This window comes from Elephas maximus, chromosome 9 (assembly GCF_024166365.1).
Source record: "Elephas maximus indicus isolate mEleMax1 chromosome 9, mEleMax1 primary haplotype, whole genome shotgun sequence".
NCBI lineage: Eukaryota > Metazoa > Chordata > Mammalia > Proboscidea > Elephantidae > Elephas > Elephas maximus.
In genome coordinates, this window is record NC_064827.1 from 43908890 (window position 1) to 43929047 (window position 20158).

General features: G+C 46.4%; 1 protein-coding gene across 1 annotated transcript; it reads right to left on the reverse strand.

Annotated features, from left to right (window-relative positions):
- Positions 1-3307: 3307 nt before the first annotated feature.
- Positions 3308-18488, reverse strand: VCP (valosin containing protein). Its single transcript, XM_049895885.1, has 17 exons — positions 18193-18488; positions 14393-14504; positions 14027-14199; positions 12818-12960; positions 12140-12270; positions 11478-11609; positions 9954-10056; positions 8866-8999; positions 8654-8789; positions 8196-8308; positions 7626-7790; positions 7411-7533; positions 6928-7140; positions 6422-6730; positions 5985-6140; positions 4105-4259; positions 3308-3958 (listed from the first exon to the last, which is right to left on the reverse strand). Exons 1-17 carry the CDS (start codon positions 18207-18209, stop codon positions 3853-3855), a joined length of 2421 nt encoding a protein of 806 aa, XP_049751842.1. The 5' UTR covers positions 18210-18488; the 3' UTR covers positions 3308-3852.
- Between the last annotated feature and the right edge of the window lie 1670 nt (positions 18489-20158).

Here is a 20158-nt window from a genome sequence, read left to right on the forward strand (position 1 = left end):
CCCCTAGAGCCAGCACCCTGAATTTGGACTTCTAGCTTCCTCAAACTGTGAGAAAAAAAAATTGTTAAAGCCATCCACTTTTATTTGTTACAGCAAAGTCATCGTTTCTCACCAAATTCGGTCTCCTTATTCCTTCTAATCCATCCTCCGCATGCCTAAAAGAATGAATTTTCACTGGAAATCATCTGACTCAATCTCTTCAACAAGTGCCATAAAAGTGAGAGTAAAGGGATACAACAGGTGCAATTTTTAATTAGACATTGGTTTGGTCAAAGCTGTGTGAATGACATACTTGGGTCATTTGGGAAAACTGGAAATACGGCATGAAAACTTCACTAAAATGGATAAAGATGGACTAAAAAAAGTTATATAAGCAGTATGTTTTCATTTTGGTTTAAAATGTACCACATGTACAGACACATTTACACAAATACACAGAAGATCCGGAAGACATGCAATGGACACTCAAGTTATTAAAAAAGTGATGATCTCTGGTTATTGGGAATATTACTTTTTACAGTTTTGCTTTTATTTCTCTAAATTTCTAATGCACACGGCTGCTTCTATTAAGGTTGTCTTTAAAGTGAATTTTCTAAAACTGAAATCTCACTTTCCTGCCTAAGCCCCTCAGAAAGTTCACCTTTAGGATAAAATTTACTCCTGCCATGAGGTTCTTCACACAGTTCCTGACCTCTCCAACTTCACCCCAGTACTCCCTTGCTAGTCAAGCTGATGCTGAATCATGCCCTGTATATCCAACCTATCTTTGCTCAAACTGCTCTCCCTCACTCCCCCATGTCAATAATCTGTCTCTCCACTTTCGTTTAGGGCCCAGTTCAGATTACTTCTTAGAGCCTTTCACCTTAGTATGGTTTCTCCTTGCCTGAAGCCCCATTAATACTTTGGGCTTTGTTGATGGTGCCTAATGTTTCCTGACCCTCTCTTGTCCAGCCAGGGTGGTCTTGGGGAGGGCACAGACCCAAGGACCAAAAGGCCTAAACAAAACCCCTCCCCTTGCTAGGCCTCAGCTTCCCCATCCATAAAGTGATGGGCACTGGATGCCATGCTTTCCAGGGGCTGGATTCCAGGAAGCTACCAAGTGACTGGTCTTGGTCTGGGACAGGGCCTCTCATTCTGTCATCCTTCCCCCATGTCCCCAGTCTCCTGCTACCCACTCTGTCACTGTCAGCCCCAGCTGTCAGGCAGCTGGGATGGAAATTAACCTTCCTTTCTCTCTGTCTGCTCTGAGGATTAGGGGAGGAGTCACCCCCTCAAGGCTTCTTGTTGCCAGGCAGGGAGTGGGGACTGCTGGCTGGGAAACAGGGCCTGGTCTGAAAGTGAGGTTCTGTAAGGCCAAGTCCAAATTCCACTGTACAATATTTTGTCCAGTCCGTACTTATATTTGGTTGAAAAAACAGAACCATTCGTAAGGCATATGTTGTACCTCTACCTACTCTGTCTTTAATGTCACTGTTCTGTTTCAAAGCTTTTAGTCCAAATCCGTCTGTGGGTCAGAGAAAAAATTCATCATCTACTGGCCAAGGATGGAAGTGAAGGTGGTTTTCCTCGGGGAAAAAAAAAAAAAAAAAACATGTATAGTTTCAGACAAACGCAGTTCTCAACTTACACAGGAACATTTTGAGTCCATGATTCTCTGGATCGTGTTATGAAAAACCCAAATCCTACATTCTTAAGCCTTTTTAAGCCCTCAGGAGGTTGCAAGTCTGTGCAAGAGTAACAAACCACTTAACATTTGCCACACTTCAGGTGAATGAGTGACTGGCAGACCTATGTTCTCATGGGCATTGTGTGTCCACCAGATGCTCAGAGCAACTTTAGGATCAATGTATTTAAGTAGAGACACCCTTCTTTTTCTTGTATCCAAATGTACCTTAAGTTGTTTAGTAAACAATCCTTCACACTGCCTTTTCTATAGTTTACAAAGCATTTTCAATCATTTTATTGGATTATAAAAAGAAGGCACTCCAAAAGCTAAACACCTTGTTCATAGCTACATTCCTGTTAAGTACCAAACACTATCACCTCCTAAAATTTGCCACTTGCTACAAGTTGGTTTGTCCTAGAGAATCTATAGAGCTCCAACTGTCTCCCCTCTTCTTCACCTATACAGATTTTGTGTTGACAAGTGAAAGCAAGCCAATCATTCCAATACAATTTTCCATCACATTATCAACTAGTATCTCTACATATTTTGGGAGGAAATGGCACTTGCCTTTTATATGTTCCCATAGCTTGACGGAAAGGTATCAAATCTCTTTCCCCAAATGACCTTGTTTTTGGTCCTCACTGAGGTTACGCTGCCAACCTACAGGGATGAGGCTGACAGTTTTTAGAATGGGAAGAAGAATGAAGGCTAAGCTACCAGCAAGAGCCTAAATGGTGGGAAGAAAAGGGCAGAGGAGGACCAAAGACAGAATCTGGTGGGGAAAGTGCTGGAAAATAAGGAAGTCAATTCATGTTTCAAGAGCAGAAAGATATCTATTTCACAGCACGGGAGTTCCAGAAATATTCCAATTCAATCAGCCAAAGTAACTATTTTATAGAACCTGGTCTTTCTTGCTTGGAAGTTCTAGGACAAACAATACAAATTTAACACAGTAAAGTCATTTTCTGTACACCCTACTCCTCTTTGGATAAGGCATCATGGTCCTGCCCCTAGAAGCACTAAGCAATTACTTTGGTACCTGCTGAATGAAGAGGTTACTCTACACCTGTGTTTGGACAAAATTATGCAAGCAATCATCTCAACAACCTAAGCAGGTGAGGTTATTTAGTTTGGAAAAAGCACATTTAATGCTAGAATGTTACGTTAGGAAAAAAAGCTATTTTATAACACAAATTACATAAATTAAGGTAGACATAGTTGTCAGTGATCCTCAATCAGACTACGAATCTTAGAAATTTTTAGATGCAACAAAAAAAGGCATAAATAGAGAACACACACCTCTAGACAGAGTGTCTATCTTTTACAACCTTATGATTTTTGGAAGGCACCACAATCCACTCCCTGGTCAGGATAAGGGGAGTCTTCTCTGCAGGCCTAGCCTTACCCTCCACATCAAATATTGATGGAGGGATACCTCATTCTCCACATTTGGAGCTCCATCAGGCTTGCTCCCTGCAGTCTTATCCAGTGATACTGCAGACGCAAAGGTGAGGACGCAGAAGGGGAAGAGGCTGCAATCCCAATTCCAGGATTTCACATTTGGAAAAATGCCTTTGCAGTGAGGGGTAGCCCAAGGCCCTTCCCAGGAAAAGAAGCAGGCACAAGGGTCAGGACTCAGGCTCCACTTTGACCCAACATTTATTGTCCTTTTACAACATGTCATTTTTGGTTTAGAAACTGTTTGTGATTAGTTTTCCAACATTAACTCAGAAGCATGTAAAATAAAATCAACCTACTCTCTATATAAACACCCAACAACTGTGGCTCCTCACCCTCCTGCCCAGGTTGGGTAGAGGAGAAGAAGGGAGGGCTTGGGTAGCACTGAGTGAAGTGCAGATGCTTTATTGTCGGGTGGCAGTGGTATCTTGGTTCACACCCCACACAAGTCCCCTGCACTGCCCCAAACTACAATAGAAATGGTGTAGGCCCAAGGCCCAATTTCCTGTCGGTAATTCACTCTCTGCCGCCCAAATGAAAATCACTTTTATTTTATCGCTTGTTTTGTATTTTTTGCAACAGAAACCCCCGTCCAGAGTCTGACTATAGCTGAACTGTTCAGACTGAAGAAAGCTGCAGGCCATGGGCACACCCCTGGACCCTCCTGGGCGAGTGTCCCCACCCACAGGGAACAAGGTTCAGCTGGCCAGCTTGTTGGCCATCAGCACTTAACCATACAGATCGTCATCATTGTCTTCTGTGTATACACTGCCACCTGTGCCGCCTCCACTGCCCTGACTGGGGCCAGCTCCGCCCTGGTTCCCTGAAGGGAATCTGTATGTACAACAGCAAAGACAGAAAAGTGGGTTAGGCCAGGGCCTGCATAACTGTTTCTCTAACCTCCTCAGCACACCCACCACTTTGTTTGCATGGGTCCCCAAGGCAAATTCAGCACTGCCCACTGTCCCTACCCCAGTTACCTGAAGCTGCCAAAGCCCCGACTCTGCTGAAGGGTCTGGGCAAACATCTCATACTTCCGGATGTCGTTGTCACTGACAGAACGGCGGGCAAAGCGCATGGCTTCCTCAAAGTGGTCTCGGCGGATCTCAGGCACTGGATCATCCTCTTCTACTTCCTATAGGGTTAGTAAACACAGAACACAAAGGTGAGTTAAGGCCCAGCCTAGATTTCTTCCCTGGCTCCCCCAGTCCCACTCTTAATAGAGTCTCCCTGCCTCTCCAGTCCAACCTGAATAAGTTGCTAGGCCCATCTTCCTAAAATCAAGTCATTACCCTGATTAAAAACCTGTCAAAGCATTCTGGTAAAGGCAAAACTGCAGAAACAGAAAATGGATCACTGGTTGCCAGGAAGTGAGAGTAGGGAGAAGAAACTGACTATAAAGTGGCACAAGGGAACTTTTTTGGGATGACAAAAATTTCTGTATCTCAACTGTAGTAATACTTACACAATTTATATACACTTATCAAAGAGCATGAAAATGGTAAATCTAAAGCCAATTTTACTACAGACAAATTATACCTTAACGAACCTAAATTTTAGAAGTCAGTGGCTCTCAGCGCTTACCATATCTGGATTACATCCTATCAAAACCCGTGTTATAGAACTAAGCTCCATAGGGTTTTCGTGGCTGTAAACTTTACGGAAGCAGATCATCAGGCCTTTCTTTTGCAGCACCACTGGGTGAGTTCAAACCATCAACCTTCAGATTAGCAGCCAAGCAAATCAGTTACATCCTCCTAAATTCAACCAGGTCTTCGCAATTCCTACGATCTTACTTCTCTTCTGGGGCAGGTTATTTGCTGTTTACTTTCCCTTCACAGCCCAACTCAAATCCTATCTCTTCCACTGAGAAGCCATTCCAATTACTGTGACTTATGGGTTTGAGCCCTAAAATTAATACATCAGTAGTTTTTAACTTGTTTTAGGGGGATGAAAGGATGTCACAGACCCCTTTCAAAAGGTAAAGAAAACCATTCATTCATTAAGTCCCTAACATCTGCCACGATACACTGGGAAACAAGCAAGATGACGGACTCTACCTTTATGGAACTTTTATGCACACAAATACAATAAATTTTGCATATAATTTCCGAAGGTCCATGAATCCCTCTCTCCAACAGTAGGAATACAACCATAAATTCTACGTTAGAAGCCGAGCTCTACTTATTTATCTGCACAATTATACTTCGATGCCCCTCATGGAGCCTACTCCAGACTGAACGTACAGCCTGTTAATCTCTTCACAGCCTTTTTTTTTTTTAAATAATTATTATTGTGCTTTAAGTGAAAGTTTACAAATCAAGTCAGCCTCTCACACAAAAACCCATATACATCTTGCTACACACCCCCAATTACTCTCTCCCTAATAAGACAGTCTGCTCTCTCCCTCCACTCTCTCTTTTCATGTCCATTTCACCAGCTTCTAACCCCCTCACCCTCTCATCTCCCCTCCAGGCAGGAGATGCCAACATAGTCTCAAGTGTCCACCTGATCCAAGAAGCTCACTCCTCACCAGCATCCCTCTCCAACCCATTGTCCAGTCCAATCCATGTCTGAAGAGTTGACTTCGGGAATGGTTCCTGTCCTGGGGCAACAGAAGGTCTGGGGGCCATGACCACCGGGGTCCTTCCAGTCTCAGTAAGACCATTATTTCATAGCCTTTTTAATTCCAGACTAAAAAATTAACCTCAGTATTCTTTCTTTGATGCCCTGCCAAACATCTTCTGAATGGGATGATCTTTTCAAAACCTTCTACTCTTAAAAAAAAAAAAAGCATAGCAAAAACTATGTCCTGGTTTGCAATGCTTGGCATTCATCTGGGGAAAGGATACAGGCTCACCATGGCTGATGGGTTGGTCTGCCTCTCACGTTCCCGCCTAATCTCACTTTCGATGGATTCACGGATCGCCAGCTTGCAAGCACGCTGGCAAATTTCTGTCAGGTCAGCTCCAGAAAAGCCATTAGTCATCTTTGCCAGGAATTCCAAATCCACATCCTAAAAGAAATAACAAAGCTACCTCAGCATCTACCTTCTTCTCCCTTAGGATACATCTTTGGTCCACCCCAATCACTCCCAAATCCAGTTTGTCCCATCTTCTGCCACCCCATTTTATTCCTGATTCTAGATTATCTTAATCCCCCCAAATCTTCCACCTTTCCATTAGACCAGCCCTGACCCCAGAAATCCCCAAAAGAATCTTAACCAAGAACCAAAGAGCACTCTACACTAGCCTGAAGGATTCATGAAAGCCCCATGGCCCATCACCTTGCACCTGCCTTGGCAACTGGGGACTTGCGCAAATTGGCCTTGAGAATGGCAACACGGGACTTCTCATCAGGAAGTGGGATGTAGATGAGCTGATCAAGGCGGCCAGGCCGCAGGATGGCAGGATCAATGATGTCAGGCCTGTTGGTAGCGCCAATGATGAACACATTCTTTTTTGTGGACATACCATCCATTTCTGTTAGGATTTGGTTGATGACTCGGTCAGCAGCCCCACCACCATCTCCAATGTTACCACCACGGGCCTTGGCAATTGAATCCAGCTCATCAAAGAACAGTACGCAGGGGGCAGCTTGGCGAGCCTGTGGGAAGGAGAATGGACTCAAGCACTAGCACAACTGTCTCCCAGATCTTGGAAAGGAAGGAAAGTAAGGTGTCCTTCACTGCCCCAGCTGAGGTGCCAGTGATGAGATGGTTTTCATTCTCCCAAAGCAACAGCCTCTATCCCTTCCCTTTCCCCCAAGCAAGTGAATACAAAGCCCAGCCCTTTGCAGCTCACCTTATCAAAGATTTCCCTGACATTGGCCTCAGATTCCCCAAACCACATCGTGAGCAGCTCAGGACCCTTGATGGAAATGAAATTGGCCTGGCACTCATTAGCAATGGCTTTGGCCAGCAAGGTTTTCCCACAGCCAGGAGGTCCATAGAACAGTACTCCCTTGGAGGGTGTCATGCCAAATTTGAGAAATTTGTCTGGGTGCTCCACAGGATACTAGGGGGAAAAGAAAACAGGGTTCAGGACTACCCCCCAGTTTCAAAAAAACCAAACCAAACGTAAGTATCCCCTCCACCACTCCATATCGTACCCATGGTGTAAGAACAGGCTAGGAACAGACTCCTCAGTGCCTCAAAGCTGAGAACAGCAGCTTCCTGAGCTGTGTTCTTACAACTCTTAGAATGAGTGTGCTGAAGCTGAGAGACCACCCCCAGCTCAATGACAAGGTACTGAGGCATTGACTCACTCTGGACCAAGTAACCCTACCTGGACCAGCTCCTGGAGCTCACGTTTGACATCCTCTAGGCCCCCGATGTCCTCCCAGGTAACCTGTGGTACCTCCACCACGGTTTCCCGCAGTGCTGATGGGTTGCTCTGGCTCAGGGCCCACTGAAACAGGAGGAAAAAACAGGGATGAAAGTTGCTAGGGGAAGAGTCTAAATGTATGTGTGCCTGCCTGAGGTGGGGGTGTGCAGTGTTACCCGGAAGTCATCCATAGTAACTGCCAAAGAGTTCATGACTTCAGCATCAATGGTCTCGTCCTCTAGGTCAATGAGGTCCATCTTCTTGCGAATGGCCTGCAGAGCAGCTTCTGAGCACAGGGCTGCCAAGTCAGCACCCACATGCCCATGAGTTTCATTGGCTACCTGCAAATAGAAGATCTACTTACTATTCTGTCTCTAAGACCCTGCTGACTTAGAAGGCTCAGGGACACTGGAATTCTGGCCTTTTTTCGTGACTCCTATACTACTCTCTGGATCCTCCCATTTATTTGAACACATACAAGCAGTCCCTTCACTGGCTGGGTTTTAAGTGCTCAAGCCTAGACTTGGGGCCTGGAAATAAAGCTGCCCCAACAATACTGGCTTATTCTAATGCAGTGCCAACTGAAAAACATGCCAACTCTAGTTTCCGGGCTTCAATCTTAGATGGCTATCTTTCCCCTCTCCAGAAATCAGTCTCCTCACATCCTGTGTCCCTAGTTCAGTTCCCTGCAACTACCTAGAAAAAGAGACATCCTAACTCCTGGTCAGCCCTCATCGCCACTCCACCTGTTCCAGGTCCACATCATCTGCCAGCTTCATGTTCTTGGTATGGATCTGAAGAATTTCCAAGCGTCCTGTAGCATCAGGGATTCCAATATCTACCTCCCTGTCAAAGCGACCTGTGGGGCAGTGCATGAACAGACAGGGTTCATTTCTGGTCCAGAGAGAAGAACGGACAAGCCTAAGGTGGCCAACCATCCCAATTTGCCTAGAACTGTCCAGGTTTTAGCACTGACAAGTCCCATGTCCCAGGAAACTCCTCAATCTCAGACAAACCAGGATGTTTGGTCACACTAGATAGGCCACTGCATGAGGAAAAAGACTCCTGGGCCTCATCCCTGCAAAGAACTTGAAGAAATCCTTAGGTGACTTAGATGAAGGACGGAGGTGGGACCAAGAAGATTAAAGAGTAGAACTTTATCTTTCCTATGAGCAAGGTCAGGGTTGAAATTTGGGATCCTTACCAAATCGCCGCAAGGCTGGGTCAATGCTGTTAGGTCTGTTGGTTGCTGCCATGACAATCACATGTGCTCTCTGCTTTAGGCCATCCATGAGGGTCAACAACTGTGATACAATACGTCGCTCCACCTCCCCATGAGTCTGTCAGAACAAAATGTGTGGTCAGAAGTGAAGTTAGGACCCTTCAATCCCACCCTCCCCTTGAGGAAGTTCCTACTTTCTCTCTTTTGGGAGCGATGGCATCTAGTTCATCAATGAAGATAATAGCAGGAGCATTTTTCTCAGCCTCCTCAAAAGCTTTACGAAGGTTGCTCTCAGACTCACCAGCCAATTTGCTCATGATCTCAGGACCTGAAAGAATATGAAATGGAAGCAATGACAAAACTACATCCTTCCCCAGTCTCAAGGAATCAGATACCCTGTTTGCCCAATCCACAGACAGGTGCTGGGTGAGAAGGTGGTAATCACCACCTCTGCCTACTCCCTCCCAGCCACTATCCTAGGGCAGCCACCAGGCCAGGCTGGAGAGAAGTCAAGGGACTCAGCACACTTTTCTCACAATACAGATGGATATGTGAAGGTGACAGACAGCAGATGCTCTGGGGCCTCTGGCTAAAGCAGGAGAGGCAGTACCAGCTAAATATCATTTCCACAGAGCCAGCTGATCTCAGCCAACCTCCCCAAATCCTCTGAAATAAATACGGGCCTTTTGATTTCTATTCTAACTTGTTATTAGCTGCTGTCAAGTCAGCCTCCCATGCACAATGGAACCAAACTAAATGATGCCCAATCCTGTGCCATCCTCATGATTGGTTGCAGGGCAGACTGCTGTGATACATAAGGTTTTCATTGACTGATTTTTTTAAGTAGAATGCCAGGCCTTTCTTCCTAGTCCATTTTAGTCTGGAAGTTCTGCTGAAACCATTTCAGCATCATAACAACACACAAGCTTCCACTGACAGGTGGTGGTTGCTCACAATGCATACTGACCAAGAATTGAACCTGGGTCTCCCACATGGAAGGTGAGAATTCTACCACTGAACTACCAATGCCCCCACTATTCTAACTTGCTCCTTACTGTCTTCAGCCTGTCCACAATCTTTCTGAGTGGGGACAGGTTGGAAGTACCTGTAAAAAATATTTTCCCTTTGTTGCTTATTTGTCTGTAATGTACCTTAACAGAAAAAAGATACTTAAGCATACATGAGGATATAGATGCAAAAGTATGTGTCTGTGAACTCTCTAGGTCATGGGCCCAGCCCAGAGTTGGGTCCACCCAGACAAAACATGAACCAAATCTCTTACCATTGATCAAGAAGAAGAAGGCTCCGGTCTCATTTGCTACAGCTCGAGCAATTAGGGTCTTCCCTGTCCCAGGAGGCCCATACAGCAGGATTCCCCGAGGAGGCTGAGGACCAGTACAGAGGATGTAATTAGGTTCAGACTGTTGCCTTCTTCCAGCCCTGTTGTGTGCCGTTCCGTCAATTCCGACTTATAGCAACTCCACAGGTTGGAACAGAACTGCCCCATAGGGTTTCCTAGGCTATAAGAGATGCTGGCGGATGTGAACCATCAACCTTTCAATTAATAGCCAAGCACTTAATCATTGTACCACCAGGGCTCTTTCAACTCTATCCATCCTAAAATGGCTCGATAGGTGCTCTAGAAGGTAAGAATCAGGGCTCAACTCTGACACCAGTATGAGTGAGCACTGGACAGTAAATGCACAGACCTTCAAGCCATACTAACTGTTATTACCAAGAAAAATATTGCTAGAACACCAAGAACACTACTGATTACAACTTATATAGGAGACTAAAGGCAGAGAAATGACTCTAAGAAACTTTAGTCTGAGTGAATCTGAAGACCCTGAGAACAAGGAAGAACAAAAGGCCATTATGCCAAGTACTCAACTTTTGATAGATCAAGGGCCAAGGACTACCTGAGCCATTTAATAAAGCAGGATCTGGTCTCTTTGATCCAACAGGCTCACTCACTCCAGCAATCACAATTCTCTCATTTATCATCTTTCCAGGATTTATTATCACATTGGAATGCTTTTCCTTATAGCCAACCACACACATTTTCCTCTTTGAAGCTATCCTTCCTGTGGCCTCATCCACAGACATGACATGAAAACTATGATAAAACTATTTGTATGTTATATATCGGGAAAAGGGGTAATAATCTCATTTTGTTTTTTTTTTTTATGATATGGAAATGGTCAAGCAGATACATTACAGATCAGCAGTTCTCAACTTTCTGGTCTTACTTAGGATCGCTTCTACTTAACGAATTTCTTTCTTTCTGTTGAATGGCATTGTCCTAAATAGGCTGGCAAACTAGAGCAGGATTTGCTTTTACAGTGCCAATGAGTAAGTATAACTTTTACACTTCTAAAGCATTGTAATAAAAAAAAGAGACATGTGGCAGAGAACTTATATGGCCCCTCCTGTTCTAGACCATTAGTAGCTCTGATGAATTTAAAGTGCTCTGTTAACTCGAAGAGTATACAGCAAAACCTGTGAAAGCCAGAACCTGTGTAAGGCAGAAACCTGTCAGAAAAGGAAAACTCAAGTATTTTCCACTAGAACAAACAATAGAAAAGTGGCATGACTGCACCCTGTCAAAGGCAGAAAACTTGGGAGACCTGGGGAAAAAAAGGGCAGTCCTGTTGAATTCTGGCTCTCTTAAGTTTCATTCTATTATTGCACTTCTAATCCAAGGTAATAACGATAGACACGTATGAAAACAGGCCTCAGGATTATACAATGAAAAGTATTTAATCACCTTCCTGGACTTGATCCCCCAAGAGCCCAGGATGCTCACCTTCACACCAATTGCCTTAAAGAGGGCAGGATGTCTCAGAGGCAGCTCCACCATTTCCTTTATCTGAGCTAGCTGCTTCCTGCAGCCACCAATGTCATCATAGCCTACTTCATTCAAGGACTCTTCCTCATCCTGAATATGAGGGAGACAAAGAAAAGAGAAGGCAGGAATACGACAGCAGCAAAAGTTGAGTTTCTCCAAAGTCCCCCACTCTCTGGTGTGGAGAAATCTACTGAATGAGTATGAAAAGGTACTCTTCTAGGGCGACCTGACCTCACAGAACAACTCTGAAAACCCTAAAGCAAAAATTTCCAGCAAAGCCCTTTCCTTCCATACTGCCCTTAGTCTTATGAGGAAGGGCTCCTACACCTGAAGCTAGAAAACCTAGGAAATGGGCAGAAGCCTGGATGCCATCATCAGCTCCACTCTTCAAAAACTATTTTAATCACTTAGTCACCTTGAGTTCAATCTAGACTTTAAAAATTACTGGTATAGGATACTTCCAAGAAACATTTAGGCCCAGAAACAAATACCTGGGAGACTTACCCACCTCTGGAAACAAACTTAGTTCCAAAGAGCACTCAGTCTTGATAGTTACGACATGACTACCCAAATGAGTAACCATGATCAGGAGGAGAACGGGGATCGGGAAGAGAACTCACCTCTCGTTTGATAGGCTCCCCTTCACAGTGGATCACTGTATCTGGAGCAACAATGCAATAAGGGCTGGGATCTGTCTCTACCACTTTGAACTCCACAGCACGCATTCCACCCCGGACAAGAAAAATGTCTCCTGTGAAAGTAAGCAGTACAAGCGGTTACAGGTACAAGTGGTTAGAGGTGTCAACTACGAGATCAAGTGAGAATTCATCATCAGAACCTGGGACCTAGAAAGCCAAGCTTAAAAGATATTGCTCTATCTCCTGCCCGTCCCCATGGTCTTACTGAACATCCAGTAAGAGAAGGCTAACCTGTGAAGAGTCCCCCTGCACTCAGAGAACAGTGAACAAAACCTGGATGTGCCAGAAGCCCTTAAGGTTTCAACTTCTGGAACACAGGTAACCTAGGCTTTCCTACCAACCAATGGTAGAGCTGTGCTGTATAAACTTTGTACTGTGACACTACCAAAATGGGCTACCTCCTCCTTCATAGAGAACATCTTACCGTTCTACAGAGAAGAATGAGTTAAGTGAAAGCGAGAGCAAGACAGAAAGACAGAGAACACACATAAGCACATGTGCAAGATATGTGTGCATGCACATGAATACGAGAATGAGACAGAGGTGTTCAAACCCTACAAACAACCATCCTCAAGCTCAGTCCCTAGAATTCTCTCTCACCTTTCCGGATGGGTCGATAAGCTTCCAAGAAGTACGGCTTAAGGTACACCTCGAAGAGATTGCCAGTGATGCCTTCCACTGTGTCATCGATGGGTAGCACGTGGATACGTTTGCCATACTTCACATCAGGGCATGGCTGGATGCTGAGGATGACAAGCAGAGTCCACGTTACCAACCATACTGCAGCCCCCAGCACTGGGCATCCAAAAGGGCCTAGCACAGAGAGTAGATGGTAAGCCAAAGAGAAAAAAGAGGGATGGCTTTAGGTGAAGAGAGGAAGGAAAGTTGGGTAGGGGTGTGGGCAGAGGAACAGCCAAGCAGAACTAAGATAGGTCACACTCAGGGCAGGGTAGTAAGGGGAGCCACAAGAGGCTCATGAGGCAGCCAAAGGCAAGAGCCACACACTGGGAACCCCACAAGCATATGGAGAGGGCTTCAGTGAGGGATCTCCAAGGATGATCCCTTCTGGTTAATCTTGGTGCCCCAATATTACAAATGAAACCATAATTTGACAAGTGTCAGGGTCAGAGAAATAAAAGTCAAAAAAATTCTCAGCCAGCTGGTCAAAATACCCTGAGAAACTGACAAAGCACCCTTAGGAAGAAAATTACATAACACCTAGAATCCAGAAAAAGAGTCAGAAGCCTGAGTAGTACTGGCCAGGGCAGAGGGTAGCGGTGGCTAAAAATGACTCCAAGGTGGGGAACCCTCTTGTCTGAAGTTACCTAGGAACAACCAAAATCACTCAGGCTTGAGCTATCCTGGCTCCAACTATGCCTCTCTCCTAGGTTACACTGGGTCCTTAAAAAGCCTGTTATGAGCGTACCTTCCCTGTCCACACCCCCACCTCACTCTAGCCCTAACATTAACCATTAATTCAGACACAAGCAGTGAGATCTTCTGGAGATCATATAGCAGAGGCAGGCCCTCAAATGGTTTATCTTAAACCAGGGCCTAAGCTGTGAAAAGTTAAATCACAGGTGGAAAAAGCGAAGGTGCCAAGAAAATCACCGAAATGCTAACTCGTCCCATGTGCCATGCAAGGGTGGATTTTGAAGTCTAGGGAGGTTGAGCCGAAACCTATAGACATCCCTGAAACATAAATCTTCCTTTCTGTATCTGCAGCCCAAGACTTTCATAGAGGTCCTGCTTGTAATGCAGGCCGTCTCTGGCCTCCCATCCCTGAGGGGCCAAGAACCCCACACAGACCTGATAACATCCCCTAGGCGAACACGAAGATTATTCCGAACAACTCTATTCATTCGAATCTTCTCATCAGAACATGTGTCATCAGAAAGCACAATGCACACGGCTTCCCGCCTCTTCTTTCCTTTCAGCAACACCGTGTCACCTCGGAACAACTGCAGCTCATCCATCTTGGGCTAAGGAAAGAAGGTTAAGGCCTTTGGGTCACTGGGCAGAGAGAAGGGTAGGCAGCAGCCCTGGAGGATGGGATTCCCAATAAACCCCACTCTATCTGTGGTCACTGCAAAAAAAAAAAAATGAGAAAAGAAACCTGGGAAAAGCCCTCAGTTAAGTGCAATAACGGAAGACTGAACTATGGACCCAACTTACCTGGGACAAGGACACCACACTGTTGTCCTCATTGATGGCTTCATCAACAATTAACCGATTGGGACGATTCTTTTGTTTAAGAATGGCTGTTGATAAGTCATCACCTTTTGAACTAGAAAAAGGAAATGAAATCAGTTCTAATATATACTCCACAGCCCAAGAGGCCCCACCAGTCTCTGAAGTTCACACTTAGGAAAGATATAGTGGATACATGAAACTGTCTCTATACCAGAAGGCTCAGTCAGCGGGCAATAGCTAGCACACGCTATGATTCATACTCCAGCAGCTCTTGTTATTCTGAGTACTGGCATCCCAGCTATAAAGACCCAAGTGATCCTGCCCAGGGTTAGGAACTATGGCTTAAGAGGAGGACATTAAAGACATGGAGACTGAGTAGCAATAACAGAAAACAAAGCAGTCTTGGACTTCATAGAACAGTGGTTAAGAGTAGGGACTCTATAGTCAGACCTGCTAAATCTAAAATCCCAATGCTGCCACAGATTGATTAACTACGATCTTGGACAAGTTATTTAATGTCCTAGACTTCTTGTCCTCATCTGAAAAACACAGAATAGGAGCTATTTGATAGGATTACAGTCTTCACTGAGACAATGAGTGTAAAGCGTTCAACACAATGCCCAGCACGTGGTATTAATGCTCACCATGAGTACAAACGTTAGGAAGATTTGCAAAACATCCTCGGAGGATTAATGACACCTCCTCAGCGGGTAGTTGGTTGATTCATTCAAAGAAATGCTGAGCACTGCAGAGCAAAGCTCAAGCTCTTTTTCTGCTAACCTTCCTGTAGAATGAAGTGGGCAAGATGACTTCCCCCAGGGCTTAGGGAGCCCCCAACTCCCACCAAGCCTTTAGACAATGAAGCAGCTTCATTAGCACTATCCTCCTCACTGGGTAAACCTACTGAATGCCAGAGCATTCCATAATACTACAGGAATGCCACGCACAAAGACCATCATATTTGGCGGGGGGGGGGGGGGGGTGGCCTCTAAAAGACCTAAAACCTTCAGGAAGAGGTTCAAGCTCAAAAGGAGCTTCACAGTAATCTCTACAAAGGCACACAACTCCAGAGCTGGTTCAAAGAGTCAAAACCAAGAAATGCTAAGACACGGGGCAAATCCAAATCTCTCTCACCCAGATCAAGGTTGCCTGAGCGTAAGCAAAGTTTCTACTATTTCCTAGAAGCTAGGATCATTCACTCAACAGTGATAATTTCTTACCTAGCTCATCTCTAGCCTTCACTGACTAGACTCAGTGGGCTCACTTTAAAGAGCTGCCTCCTCTTAGTAAAACCTAGAAAAACAGTATTAACTAAAAGAGAGAAATCAGATAGTGGAGGAAGAGAAGGAAAGAAAAAAACGGGGGAGGTGGAGAAAGGGACCTTCTCCCTGAATTACTTCTTCATTCAACAACGAGTATCTACTATGTACCAGGCACTGTATTCTAGGAACTGGGAATGTAACAGTGGACAAGTCAAAGTAACATTCCCATTGGAGATATTTTCACAAGTTGCAAGAAGAGAGCATCTAGTTTCCAAGGGTGGCATTTCCTTATTCCTTCCCAACCCATGGCACATGTGTTGCAGAGTAGGGTGACCCTTCTAATGCTGATCAATACCCTGGAGGTCAAACATGGTCAAAGTGACAACTGAGGGCAGTGTAAACCCATCAGCTCCCCATCCCCCCAATACCCTCCAAGGGCTGCCTGTCTTTCTGCTTGATCTGTAATGTAAGACTGGGGTTGGAAAAGAAAAGTGCCAGATGCCCCTAGTCATCGGTTTGTGTTTCACTTTTAACCCCAAAGCTGCATTCTACAAAAACCCCAATCTGCCTACCACCCCTTACCCTGGCTCTGGAGATGAATAGTATGCCCTCCCCTTAAGGTTAAAAAAAAAAAAAAAAACCTGCTGCCATGGAGTCGAATCCAACTCACAGTGACCCTACTACAGCACAGAGCAGAATTGCCCGGCAGGGTTTCCAAGGAGCGCCTGGTGGATTCAAACTGCCAAACTTCTGATTAGCAGCAGTAGCTCTTAACCAAAAGAGTCTCCCCCCTTAAGGTAAAGACCTCTTAATTCCCCATCTATCTACCGAAAAAGGAGCCTGGTGGCACAGTGGTTAAGCACCTGGTTGCTAACCGAAAGGCCCATGGTTTGAACCCTCCAGTGGCTCTGTGGGAGAAAGAGGTGGCATTCTGCTTCCATAAAGATTACAGCCTAGGAAACCCTATGGGGGCAGTTTTATTCAGTCCTATAGGGCTGCAGGAAATCCTAGTGGCATAGTCGTTAAGTGCTATGACTGCTAACCAAAGGTCAGCAATTCGAATCCACCAGGTGCTCCTTGGGAACTCTATGGGGCAGTTCTGCTCTGTCCTATAGGGTCCCTGTAAGTCGGAATTGACTCGATGGCAATGGGTTTGGTTTATCTATCGAAGGAAGTAATCTCTAAAACAGAGATTTCAGCCAGACCATGGGCCAGCAGTAGTTGTAAAGGCTCTGTGGGACATCTTCCATTGTCTCCTGCGTGACTCAGGCCCTTTCCAGAACCCCAGTGGGTCACAAGGGAGTTCAGGTAAAAGTCATCAAGATGTGCATCTAGCGGTTAGAAACCACCTCTGATGCTAGGTTCCAGGAATTTTGGATTTTTATTTTTAGTATTGAAAACAAAACACTGACTGAATAACCTTGGAAAATGTTTTAAGTACTAATAAACAGTCCTTTTAAATCCATGACTGAGTAATACTTCATCCCAACACAGAAACTTGGGAAAAAGGAACACACCTCAAGAAACTAACCTCTTCAAGGCAAGTAGGTGATTTGCATGAGTTTCAGTATCTAAAGGTCCTGATTCTAAAATGCACAGGCTGAGGTGGCTAAGTTTTACCTGATGCTTTTATGAGGGACTGGGGTGGGGCCCAAAAGTGCTAGGGCCCAGTATTTCTCAATGTAGCAACTTGAAGCAAGTGGCATGCAGGTGTTTGTAGAGTTGGGGCCACTCTAACCTTCACATCACAAAAGTTGAAATCTAGGAACTCCCACAAAATATGAACTGAGATTTGAATTTCAGCAAAAACCCAAAACAGAAAAAGGAAAATTTCCCTTCTACCAGGTCACAACGTATAAGAAAGCTCCCTTATGAATAACAAAAGGCCTAAAATAGAAAGGAAGCCAGAAGCTAAAAGCAGGGCCCGCCCTCTCCCTAAGAGCCCTTCTCTACTCGGGTCGCAGAAGATGCCAACCATGGGCCAAAGGGCCGCCGTGCGCTTTCCTGAGCTCGCCAGACCTTTCCCCGCCTCGGCCTCCGCTTCGGTCTCAAAGCTCCTGAAGCCTTCACGTGGCCCCAACTCCACGCCCACCAGGCCCAGCGGGGGACTCGGGCCCGCGGGGCCTTCTCTCTCCGAGGACCAAAGGCCTTTAACGAGTGGTAAGCTGGATCGCTGATGGGCGCCCCAAGGCCCCGGTCACCGTGCCGGCAGTGTGGACCCACAGCCCTCACTAGGCCCGGACGGCAGTTCTGAGGGAGCCGACCGGGGCCTGCATGACACAGCACGATCCGGCCCAGGCCCCGACCCGGGCCCAACGCAAGACCCGCCTAGGGGGCGCGCGGGTGCGCAGCCGGGCCCAAGCAGGCCCGCGGCCCCTCATTCGCCCCTTCCTCTCCCTCCTTTGCCTGTCTCTACATAGATGCGCCCAACGCCAGGCCTGGCTGGGCCTACCAAGCGCGGCGGATCCCGCCGGTACGCGAACCCGCAGCAGGCAGACGGGCGCGCGCACACACACTCACTCAGCTCCGGAGGCCATGGCACGCGCCTCTCCCGGCCGGCGGCTGTGGCGGCCCGCGGGTAACGGCTGTGAGGGGTAGAGGGCGACCAACAGGGCCGAGGCTCGGCTCTCCCAGGCGGGCGTTGAGCAACTTAGACAAACCCGCAAGCGACCTCCCTTTCGCTTCCTCTCAGCAGCGCTGGGGCACAGGGCCGGCGGGAGACGCTGGTTCCTGACCCGCGAGGGGGGTAGCTGCAACGACGACTCAAACGACGGCAGCGACGCTTCGCTGAGACTGAGGCAAGAAGAGCCGAATCATCGGAAGGAGAGCCGCTCTCACCTCAGCCAATCACCGCCTGTGCTGGGACCCTCTTCCCGCCTCTCCGTGTCTCTCCCCAGCAACCCGTGGATCCAAGCCAATCAGGAAATTTGTTCGCGACCTGTCTCCCTCCTCTGGGCTGTAACACGCCTAGTAACGCCAAGTCGATTGGCCGCAACGCTATGCTTCCTCGACGGATTGGCATTTTCAACCAATCAGCGAGACCAGAGCGACGGCGAAAGGAGAGCCTTTAATCCCTGGAGGCGGACTCTCCCACTTGGCTCTAGTTCATTGGCTCCTGAGTTTATGCTCCTGGAAAAACCTGGCACAATGGATTGAAACCTACTCTAGCTATACGCGGGGTCGCCGTGAGTTGAAATCGTCTCCTGAGCAGCTAACAACCACCTTAGGCTAGTACTGTTGTAGTGGTAAGGAGCCCTGGTGGTGCAGGGGTTAAGGGCTGGCTGCTAACTGGAAGGTCGTTGAATCGAACCCACCAACCGCCCCAAGGGATAAGGATGTGGCAGTCAGCTCTCGTAAAGATTAAAAAACAAAACAAAATTCGTTGCCGTGGAGTCGAATCCGACTCATAGCAACCCTATAGGGCAGGGTAGAACTGTCCCATAGGGTGTACAAGGACCGCCTGGTGGATTGAAACTGCAGACTTTTTGGTTAGCAGCCGAGCTCTTAACCATTGTGCCACCAGCGCGCCCTCATAAAGATTACAGCCTTGGAAACCCTATGCGGACAGCTCTGCTCTATCCTACAGGATTGCTATGAGTCAGAATTTACTTCATTGCAATGTTTTTTTTTTTTTTGGAAGGGGGAGGTAGTGATAGCCCACATGCCCACTTCTAAAACCTGAGGATCCTCTATCACCACCTAAAGCCTTTCTTGTCACTCTAAGCTATAGACCTATTTCTGCAACACCGTCCTTGTTCCTTCAAAACACTGGCTCCAATCACCCCTTCTCTTGAGTCTTCAGAATCCAGCTCTTAATCTACTTTATTGTCATTGCATCCTCTGGTAACCCAACCCCACAAGCTTTCCAGTTCATCAGAGCTTGGGAGTGCATGTTCTCCTCACTACAGGGTATTACTATTGATACCCGACTAGGGTCCGTGCCCTGGAGCAGTAGAACCAATGAAATGTACTCCAAGTCAGAAAGAGGGAGAAAGTTTATTCAGGAGATGTGTACATCACCGGGGACCCGGCAGCACCACAGCTGCCTCTTTGGAGTCCCAAAGAGCAATTTTTTTTTTTTTTTTGGAATCCAACTGATTTTTTTTTTTTTAATAACTCTTATTAAGCTTCAAGTGAACGTTTACAAATCCAATCAGTCTGTCACATATAAGTTTACATACATCTCACTCCCTACTCCCACTTGCTCTCCCCCTCTTGAGTCAGCCCTTTCAGTCTCTCCTTTCTTGACAATTTTGCCGGCTTCCCTCTCTCTCTATCCTCCCATCCCCCCTCCAGACAAGAGTTGCCAGCACAATCTCAAGTGTCCACCTGATATAATTAGCTCACTCTTCATCAGCGTCTCTCTCCCACCCGCTGACCAGTCCCTTTCATGTCTGATGAGTTGTCTTCAGGGATGGTTCCTGTCCTGTGCCAACAGAAGGTCTGGGGAGCATGGCCGCCGGGATTCCTCCAGTCTCAGTCAGAC

Bases quoted from the DNA above. Each gene is read 5' to 3' on its own strand.
- VCP (XM_049895885.1), bottom strand. The intron at 7,534-7,625 runs GTAACACTGCAC...CTCCTGTTTCAG, and splicing joins TTACTATGGATGACTTCCGG to TGGGCCCTGAGCCAGAGCAA. The intron at 3,959-4,104 runs GTAACTGGGGTA...TTGTACATACAG, and splicing joins CGGGGCTTTGGCAGCTTCAG to ATTCCCTTCAGGGAACCAGG.